Here is a 10,616-nt window from a genome sequence, read left to right as displayed (position 1 = left end):
TATAGAAGTAGAATAATTCTGGTAATGAAACTGATTTCCTTCCCATTCATGCATGTCTATCCAGCTATCATCTCCCTAGACAGAGCAATTGCGGGCAATTAAAAAGCAGCAGCTCACGAACGTCAGTCCCTGGTGGGCTGTCGCCACTACATTCACCTGCTCCTCCGCTGGCATTGGATGGTCGCAGATCTCGTTGGCCATGGATTGCCAGTCACAGCCAATGGGAGTGGCATGAAATTTCCTGGTCTATGCAGCTTCCCATTGCTCCCATTGGCAATGATCAGCAATCCACATCCAACAAGATTTGTGATTCCTTGTATCTGCAGAGACACAGGTAAATATAGAGAGAGGGGCCCACCAGGGACTAAACCTGGAGGACCAAATCTGGCCCAGGGGCTGATATTTGCTCACCCCTGCCCTAGAGTGTGGCCTAGTGGATAAAGTAGAGCACAGCTTTAGAACACAGGAGAGCTACATTCTGTTCCCATCTCTACCATTAGCTTTCTGGATGATCTGGGGCAAGTCACATTGCTGCTCTCTGCCTCAGTTTCTTCCGCTGCAGAATGGGGCTATTGATACTGGACTCCTTGATAAGGCTCTTTGAAATATACTGGTGAGAGAATCACATACCTTGACCTGTGTCTGAGCAATTCATTATGGAACTTCTCCATGTCTTCGTAGGTCTGGCCCTTGTGCTGCACGTGCAGCTAGGTAAGTCAAACATGTTTTTACTAATGATTTTCCATCTGAGTCACCAGGAGAGGGCTGAAATAGCTCCATCTGCTCTCTCTGCATGTTATTTGTTAATCAAGACACATGCCCTGATCTTCTTCTAAATTCCAGGCTCCTCTACCAACATCATCTGTTACTTCACCAACTGGTGCCAGTACCGACCTGGGATTGCACGGTACATGCCCAATAATCTTGACCCATGTCTGTGCACTCATGTGATCTATGCCTTCGCTGGCATGGCCAACAACCAGATCCAAACCATCGAATGGAATGACGTGACCCTCTACGCTGGAATCAATGGGCTCAAGATGTAGTATGTGCAATGTAATTCAACGAGTTTGTGAGTTTTCTGCAGTGATTAACAACTAGTAGGTGCCCAGTACTTTCATCCCCTGCCACCCAAAGGATCCCACAGAGCTTTGCAGATTGGTGTAGCAGCTTAAGTCAAATGATACGCCACTGAAATGCAACCAGGAGTGGGGTGGAATGAGATAACTGTTCAACACTGCAGCACAACCCTGGACAACTGATTAGAAGGGGAAGTGGAGAAAATACTATTCCATATTTGCTCTTATATATCCCCATGTAATTCCTTAGATTTCAGGAGGGAGAGGGGAATTCATGGCTGTAGTAGAATCTGCTCCATTATGGCCAAATGAATTTGAATAACGACCACCATAATCTCTGTCGCTCTTCATTCTTTTAGTGTCCTTTAAAATCATTTCTTCACAGCAATCCTGACCTGAAAACCCTGCTGTCTGTGGGAGGCTGGAATTTCGGGACCCAAAAGTAAGGGCGAATGTTTCAGCATTAGCTTATTTTTTCCCCTTCTTTATCTTTGTCTTGCCCCTCAGTCCCTTCCCTTCTTGCCCCTAATTTCTACTTCCCAACCTACATATTTACACAGCACATCCCACTAGCCAGGAACTTCTAGCCCAGAGTTGAATGCCACATGAGAAACATTTGTTGGCAGCGGGGTCATTAAGGAGATAACCTTTCACTGCATTGTCCACAACCAGATTGAACACTGGGTCTGTATCCAACACATATTCTGCAAAGTTGCCATTTCCCCTGTAGCGGGAGAGGGAGAAGCAATTGGAGAAGCCTCGATAAAAAATAATGATGCTCTTCACACCTTCTTTATTGGCTGCTGTAATATGCCCAGCCATTTGTAGCCCCCTATCTTTGTTTGCCAACCTTCACCATGGGCTTTCAGCATGGTTTCAATCTCAGACCTTCAGCACCGAATCTTTGACCTCTATCACTTTCATTAAATGAGCGGATCCATTAGCTGGTGATAATAGTAGCCTGTTATCCTCTCTGTGAACTAGCCACTGGCATGCTTTAGACGTAAGTTACACTTTCGTTTACTGTTTCACATGTTTGAATAACACCATTTACCTGTTGCCTGTTTATCTTTTCAGGTTCTCCAACATGGTTTCCACTGCTCAGAATCACCAGACCTTCATCCACTCTGCCATCTCCTTCCTGCGCAAGTATGATTTTGATGGGCTGGACATAGACTGGGAATACCCTGGCAACAGAGGCAGTCCTGCTGATACCCAGCAGCTTTTCACCATCTTGCTGCAGGTCTGTATTTCTTTTCGCTAGTATGGCATGCCAGTTCCCAGGCCATCTGAGCTAGCAAGTGATACAGCATCCCAAACTAGCCCCTTGTGATTGGAGGTTGCTGCGTGCCCATCTATAGTCTTCTTGCAATCATAGCTCAACGTTTTCAGTGGTACAATATTGGGCAGAGAAGTGAGTCACCATGGTGTCCAGTGAAAATGATGGTGAATGCTTTCTACCTGTCTACATGCCCGCCTAATTATATTGGTAGTCCAGTATCTGAGCAGTGGTCTTGCAATGAAGTGAACGCAGACTATAACCTTGTAAATTTCAGTATTCCGCAATCAATGTGTGAGCTTATGACTATATTGCCTTATAGTTGAGAAGATGCATGTACCCACATACGTCCGTTCCTGTGGCAAATAGTGAATGATTTGAGAGATGTTTTCCTCCAAACTCATTCCATTGTTTATCACAGCTGTAAAGCTGGTGATTTGCTACCCCTCCTTAGCACTGAGACGTGTGTCCATATTCTAGGAAATGTACAAAGCTTTCAAGCAAGAGGCTGCTCAGAGCAACAAACCCAGGCTGCTGATTTCTGCAGCCGTGTCTGCTGGGAAAGGCACTATCGAAACTGCTTACCAGATCCCACAGATGCCCAAGTAAGTGTCTCATTAATTCCTAAGTCCGATGGGAAACCAAACAATGAAGGGAAACTGGGGCAGTGGAAATCAAAAGGAAAGCCCACGTGACACAGGTTATGTGTGCTTTGTCACAACCTGCCTTCCGGCAGAAAGTTCCATACAGCTCTTGCAGACTGAAGAAAGTAGCAATAACATTGGATAGGAAGAAGGACTCTACATAAGGTTTAAGAATGAGGTTCTAATAGGGCTCAGGGCTAGACTTGGCCAATGGTAAAGGTGATTTTAAAATTTAGCTGGCTAAGAACTCTGAAGCCATCTATCCTGGTTGGCAGCATTAGATGGGGTCATTATTCAACAAACAGGGTGCATCTACACTAGCCGGCTACTTCAAAGTAGCTAGCGCAACGTCGAAATAGTAGGCGTCGCATCTACGTGTGCCGTGAGCTATTTCGATGTTGAAATTGACATTAGGCGGTGAGACGTCGAAATCACTATTCCTATCCAAAGATGGGAATAGTGCCCTACTTCGATGTTCAACATTGAAATAGTGTGTGTGTAGATGATCCACATCCCGCTACATCGAAATAGTGGGGTCCTCCATGGCAGCCATCAGCTGAGGGGTTGAGAGACACTCTGTCCAGTCCCTGCGGGGCTCTATGGTCACTGTGTGCAGCAGCCCTTAGTCCAGGGCTTCTGGCTGCTGCTGCTGCAGCTGGGGGGTCTATGCTGCGTGCATGGGGTCTGCAACTGGTTGTTGGTTCTGTGGATCTCGTGCTGTGCAGGGTGAGTGTGTCTGGGAGGGGCCCTTTAAGGGGGCGGCTTGGGGCTTTCCCGGCCCCTTATTTCAACAGGGAGCACTTGTGTGTGTGGACACTCCGCATTTCCTTCCGGGGCGGCTCTTTTTGATGTTCTCCGTCACTACTTCGATGTTGAATGTCGATGGCACCAGCCCTGGAGGACATGTAGATGATATGCATCAAAGTAGCCTATTTCGATGTTCTTACGTCGAAATAGGCTATTTCAACATAGTGTGCTAGTGTAGATGTAGCCAGTCTTTACGGGGGGAGGGAAGTAAAACTCCAGAATGATATCTTTGGTATCTTTTAATTAGGGGGCTGGAGCACATGGCTGATGAAGAAAGGTTGAGGGAATTGGGTCTGTTTAGTCTGCAGAAGAGAAGACTGAGGCAGGATTTGTTAACAGTCTTCAACTTACTGAAGGGAGGTTGCAAAGAGGCTGGAGAGAGGCTGTTCACAATGGTCACAGATGGCAGAACAGGGAACAATGGTCTCAAGTTGCGGTTGGGAAGTAGTGGAGTTTCCATCCCTGGAGGTGTTTAAGTCTCGGCTCGACAGAGCCCTGGCTGGGCTGATCTGATGGAATTTGGTCCTGCCTTGAGCAGGGGGCTGGACTTGATGGCTTCTTAGGTCTCTTCCAGCTCTATTGTTCTATGATATTTCTGGTCACTTGCTTTTTCTACAAAGATATATGGACTTGATCAACATGATGACCTACGACATGAGGGGCTCCTGGGAAGGCTTCACCGGGGAGAACAGTCCTCTCTTTGCAGGTCCCGCTGACCAAGGCTCTTACATCTACTTCAACGTGGTGAGTAATAACACCAAACCAGCTGTCGTTTTGCCTTCTGTCACTTCATCTGTTGAGGGCAGAGTTTAACTGCTATGAACCTCTTTGGAACCTCTCCCTGGCCAGCTCACTGTGACATCTCCCCTAGGACTATGCCATGAACTATTGGAAGAACAACGGTGCCCCAGCTGAGAAGCTGATGGTTGGATTCGGCGCCTATGCCCACACTTTCACCCTCACTGACCCGTCAGACCATTGTCTGGCTGCCCCAACCTCTGGCCCAGGAGCTGCAGGGGCTTACACCCAATCAGCCGGGACCCTGGCCTACTTTGAGGTAAAATTTCAAAAATGGGTGCAGCAGACCGGACTGGTTCTGAGCCATGGGCATTCGCCTGATATTTTTGCTCGTGGATGCGTCTACGAAACATTTCTGACAGAGACACTCAGGAACAGAACGGCACAGCCACACTTCACATCCCACAAGGGCGTAGGCCATTAGAGCAAAAACGTTTCTTAGCTGCTCTAGAGTTTGCTCTGATGAGTTTGGATAGTTTTGCCAGCATTGGTAACCCCTTTTATGGGTGGAACCATTATCATATTTATGTTGGTTAGATCTGGGACCATCTTTGTGTATGTACACCACCTGACATAACGACAGCATGTTCACAAACCAGGGGCCTAGGTGCTCCCACAATCCTCTTACTAAATAATAATGTTCAGCCTTGATTCACACCTGCAGTCTTGCAAGTCTACCAGAGACTGCTGAATTGTCACTGTGTCACTACTTGTGTGTGAGTAGTCACACCCAATGGTTGGAGCAGGAGTCAGGGAGATGAAAGCAAGAAGCAGTACCCAGGGCTTTCTAGAGAAATTCTCCTTTTCCTAAGGGAATGTGTGTGACATGAGGGTCTGACTCCAGTGGTGTCTTGACAGGGAGACCTGCAATGGTCCCAGAATGTTAAACATTAAAACAAGCCCTGTTGGACTGACGGGGCACAGTGTGCTGGGTCAGGCCAAAGACAATGGGGTTGTACGAACAGACAGATATAGTCCTCTACATCAGCTAGGACCTTCCTCAGCCAACTTAACAAAAAACCTTTATGTCCCAGGTCTGTACCTTCTTGAAGAGTGGAGCCACCGTAGTGTGGAATCCCCCTCAGGATGTCCCGTATGCCTACAAAGGAAATCAATGGATCAGCTATGACAATCCTAAGAGCTTCGCCATCAAGGTAAACCTGTTATGTCAGCTCTCTGTGGTCCACGTCAGGACTTTCACACCTATACCAGGCTCGCTGTTCGGGGGGGGGGACCGGGACAGGTGTTCCCTTCTAACCCTTGGCTAGTTTTAACATCTTACAGGGTCTCCACAGTGCTTCTTCCTCTGCCTAGAGGATTCCACCACCTGGAGGAGAGTGAATTTCCCTCTGTTTAGTTACGCTTCCTAGGATTGGATATGAACAGAGACCCTTGATATTCCTAGGCTCAGGAAGAAAATGACATGGGTGTCTGCACTGCATTGTATTTACACCTTGGGACAAAGTGCACAGTTTACATCTGACACGCATTGCCTTGGTTTGCTGTGAACCTGATCCAAAGCCCACTGAAGTCAACAGGAAAATTGAATAGACTTAGTGTCAACGTCTATTCCACCTCTGTTGCTATTTAAAGACTTTGTTTGAAGCCCTTATTCCACTCCCACTGACAGGAAGCCTTTCATATGAGCAAAGGCTGTGGAATTCCTAGAACACTCAAGGAGCTGATAGAGGAGGTGTCTGAGCCTTTATCTATCATCTTTGGAAAAACATGGGAGACAGATTCCAGAAGACTGGAAAAGGGCAAATATAGTGCCCATCTATAAAAAAAGAGAATAAGAATAACCCAGGAAACTACAGGTGAGTCAGCTTAACTTCTGTGCCAGGAAAGATAATGGAGCAGGTAATTCAAGAAATCACCTGCAAGCACTTGGAAGGTGGTAAGGTGATAGGGAACAGCCAGCATGGATTTGTAAAGAACAAATCATGTCAAACCAATCTGATAGCTTTCTTTGATAGGATAATGAGCCTTGTGGATATGGGAGAAGCGGTAGATGTGGTATACCTAGACGTTAGTAAAGCATTTGATAGTCTCGCATGATATTCTTATAAAAAAACTAGGCAAATACAATTTAGATGAGGCTACTATAGGGTGGGTGCATAACTGGCTGGATAACCATACTCAGAGAGTAGTTCTTAATGGTTCTCAATGCTGCTGGAAAAGTATAACAAGTGGGGTTCCGCAGGGGTCTGTTTTAGGACCTGTCCTGTTCAATATCTTCATCAATGATTTAGATATTGGCATAGAAAGTACGCTTATTAAGTCTGCAGATGATCCCAAGCTGGGAGGGGTTGCAACTGTTTTGGAGGATAGGGTCATAATTCAAAATGATCTGGATAAATTGGAGAAATGGTCTGAGGTAAACAGGATTAAGTTTAATAGGGACAAATGCAAATGCTCTACTTGGGAAGGAATAATCAGTTTCACAAATACGGAATGGGGAGAGACTGTCTAGGAATGACTACAGCAGAAAGGGATCTAGGGGTTATAGTGGACCACAAGCTAAATGTGAGTCAACATATTTGCAAAAAAAGCAAACATGATTCTGGGATGCATTAACAGGTGTGTTGTGAACAAGACACGAGAAGTCATTCTTCCACTCTGCTCTGCACTGGTTAGGCCTCAGCCGGAGTATTGTGTCCAGTTCTGGGCACCGCAGTTCAAGAAAGATGTGGAGAAATTAGAGATGGTCCAGAAAAGAGCAACAAGAATGATTAAAGGTCTAGAGAATGTGACCTATGAAGAAAGGCTGGAAGAATTGGGCTTGTTTAGTTTGGAAAAGAGAAGATTGAGGGGTGACATGATAGCGGTTTTCAGGTATCTAAAAGGGTGTCATAAGGAGGAGGGACAAAACTTGTTCTTCTTGGACTCTGAGGATAGAACACAAGGCAATGGGCTTAAACTGCAGCAAGGGAGGTTTAGGTTGGACATTAGGAAAAAGTTCCTAGCTGCCAGGGTGGTCAAACAGTGGAATAAATTGTCAAGGGAGGTTGTGGAATCTCCATCTGTGGAGATATTTAAGAACAGGTTAGATAAATGTCTGTCAGGGATGGTTTAGACAGTACTTGGCCCCACCATTGGGGCAGGGGCTGGACTCAATGGCCTCTCAAGGTCCCTTCCAGTCCTACTATTCTATGATTCTATGAATTAGGCCCAGAAACCTTCAGATAAGCCTGTGGTATCCAGCCAGTTCTGAAGCAGTAGTCCCCATAGTGGCTATTGCTGTAGTGAACTAGCCACATAATTCTGAAAATATATTTATTGTTCAAGCCAGCTAGCCACAGTCAACCAGACAAATAACTACATGTGGCTAGTGGCTAGTGTGCTGGACTGCTAGACACCATGGACTGATAAGCTGCAACTTCAGCACGAGGGAAGGCAGGGTTTTGAGGATCTTTACTGAGACATTTACAACTCTCTGCTTTAAAATCTTCCTTCACAGGCCAAGTGGCTGTTGGAGAACAATTTCGGAGGTGCCATGGTCTGGGCTATTGATCTGGATGACTTTACAGGCACATTCTGTGGAGAAGGCAAATACCCTCTGATGAACTCCTTGAAATCTGCCCTGGGCGTCACCACTCCCAGCGAGTACATGCCTGAGACCTGGTGCCAGGTGAATTCTCCTCTAGACCTGCATCTCTTCCTGGCTCACCTACTGCAAACTCCTCCTCTTTGGCCACGGTGGTGCTGACCTCACCCTTTTAGGTCTATTCAGAGAGCTGCTGTTGGGAAACATGGAGATATGGAGACACACACATCTCATAGAGCTGGAAGGGACGGGTCCAGTCCCCTGCCCTCATGGCAGGACCTATCACCATCCCTGACAGATTTTTTTAATCTAACCTGACCAGGGCCCTGAAAGCCTTCCTCACATCCCTGGATTGAGCTCACAACTCTGTGTTTACAAGGTCAATGCTCTAACCACTGAGCTATCCATCCACACCAGTCCCTTCCCTGCCCCGCACTCATTCCCTCCTCTTCTCCCTTCACCACCACACTAGAGTCAAGCTTTGTGTCCTCCCCTCGAAGGCCCATTGCTCCTCTGTTCCTCACCTTCTTATCTGCTACCCAGGTCTGCTGACAGTCAATGGCAAAGGAGACAACTGCCTTGGGACCCAGCAATTTAAAAGGGTCTGGCCCTTTAAATCGCTTGTGGAGCCCCAGCGGGTGTCCTCTGGGCAGCACTGGAGATCTGGCAGGGAGAAGCGGGCCCCCAGGCCCACCCCTTCTATCTGAGGTCCTGCCCCTTGTGGGAGCACATAGCTGTACCCCCCATACACCTTGTGCAGGGGGCCAGCAATCCAGTCAGCTGCTCTGCTGCTGTCGTATTCTGCTGTGTTGCTCCCTCTGCTCAGCCAGTGAAGCCAGCCTAGGGCGCCTGCTTGTTACCTTATCCCACATGCACCTTTACACTTGCTTCCACGTGAAGGAAAATCTGCCCCAAACACGTCTGGGAAGCTGCTTCCCTGACCACCTTCAACTCCCTCCTCATGCTGCTCTTCTACCACCATGCCTCAGACGCTCAGGAGAGGGCACTTCCTAATTCCTCCCCTTCATAGACTCACAGAGCACTAGAACTGGAAGAGACCTTGAGAGTGAATCAAGTCCAGCCCCCTGCCCTCACTGCAGGACCAAGCACCATCTAGACCATCCCTGATAGATGTCTCTCTAACCCACTTTTAAATATCTCTGCAGTCAATTTTTTCTGGAGTTTAACCATCCTGGCAGGTAGGAAGTTTTTCCTAATTTTCAGCCTAAGCCTCCCTTGCTGCAGTTTAAGCCCATTGCTCCTTGTCCTGTCCTCAGAGGCCAAGGAGAACAATTTTTCTCCCTCTTCCTTGTAAACTTCTTTGAGGTACTTGAAAACCGCTATCTTGGCCCCTCTGAGTCTTCTCTTTTCTAAAGTACACAAACCCAGTTCTTTCAGCCTTGTCTCACAGCTCACGTTCTCTAGACCTTTCATCATTCTTGTTGCTCTTCTCTGGGCCTTCTCCAATTTCTCCACATCTTTCTTGAAATGTGGTGCCCAGAACTGGGCAAAATTCTTCACTTGAGGCCTAATCAGTGCAGAGTTGAGCGGAAGGACGATTTCTCGTGTCTTGCTCACCACACTCCTGTTAACACATCCCAGAGTCTTGTCTGCTTTTTTTTTTTTTTTTTTTTGCAACATCATCACATTGTTGACTCGGATTTAGCTTGTGGTCCACTGTGATCCCTAAGTCCCTTCATGTTTATATCTTTCAGACTGCTGGGTTCCAGTAGCCACACTTGGTGCCACTACTAACCAACCAGCCACCACTGCCCCTTCCAGTGGCAGCAGCAGCAGCAACTTCTGCTCCAGCAGAACCAATGGCCTCTACCCAGATCCCAGTAACAGCAATGCCTTCTACAACTGTGTCAATGGGAAAACCTACCAGCAATTCTGCCAGGCTGGCCTGGTCTTCGACTCCAGCTGCTCCTGCTGCAATTGGGCATGAGAAGAACATTCACGAGATTTGCACATCTTCTTATATTAGATGCAGACCTCAGATGAGAAAATGATCAATAAATGTGCATTGCAATAAAATAACCATTTGTGATTTCTCTCACTGCGTACACACAAAGGGAGCACTGGCGTCACAAAGCAGAGTTTGATGTCATGGGCAACACAGATTAAGCACCCCTTAAACAGTTTTGAACTAGTATCAGAGGAGGAGCCGTGCTAGTCTGTATCTGCAAAAACAAGAAGTCCTTTGGCACCTTAGAGACTAACAGATTTATTGGAGCACAAGCATAATGAAGCAAAAATTCAACAATGTATAACACTAAGACATATACACTTATTACAAACACAAGACATAAAAATGGAGACAAAGGCTGTTGAAATACACACTCACCTGAGAGCTGATCAGCAGGACACAGGAGGAACACAAGTGACCCATAGGTATTAGAACAGACTCTTAAACCACCACTCCCCTAGAAGGGCCAAGTAGATGGCAGTCTTTTGTCATC

The 10,616-nt window shown here is 46.9% G+C and overlaps 1 protein-coding gene across 1 annotated transcript; it reads left to right on the top strand.

The window, feature by feature from the left end:
* Positions 1-656: 656 nt before the first annotated feature.
* LOC142001782 (acidic mammalian chitinase-like) lies at positions 657-10,102 on the top strand. Its single transcript, XM_074977331.1, has 10 exons — positions 657-711; positions 844-1,045; positions 1,465-1,521; positions 2,157-2,322; positions 2,839-2,963; positions 4,430-4,553; positions 4,681-4,866; positions 5,642-5,761; positions 8,068-8,209; positions 9,870-10,102. The coding sequence occupies exons 1-10, from the start codon at positions 657-659 to the stop codon at positions 10,100-10,102; spliced, it is 1,410 nt and encodes a 469-aa protein (XP_074833432.1).
* Positions 10,103-10,616: the final 514 nt, after the last annotated feature.

This window comes from Carettochelys insculpta, chromosome 26 (assembly GCF_033958435.1).
Source record: "Carettochelys insculpta isolate YL-2023 chromosome 26, ASM3395843v1, whole genome shotgun sequence".
Lineage (NCBI taxonomy): Eukaryota > Metazoa > Chordata > Testudines > Carettochelyidae > Carettochelys > Carettochelys insculpta.
Note: the sequence above shows the minus strand (reverse complement) of the source record. Positions and strands in the feature narration are given on the sequence as shown.

What these genes read in the sequence shown, in the direction of transcription:
- LOC142001782 (XM_074977331.1), top strand. Translation starts at nt 657, where the DNA reads ATGGAACTTCTCCATGTCTTCGTAGGTCTGGCCCTTGTGCTGCACGTG. An exon ending in TTTTCACCATCTTGCTGCAG is followed by an intron (nt 2,323 to 2,838) that starts GTCTGTATTTCT and finishes TCCATATTCTAG; the next exon opens with GAAATGTACAAAGCTTTCAA. An exon ending in CCTGGGCGTCACCACTCCCA is followed by an intron (nt 8,210 to 9,869) that starts GCGAGTACATGC and finishes TATATCTTTCAG; the next exon opens with ACTGCTGGGTTCCAGTAGCC.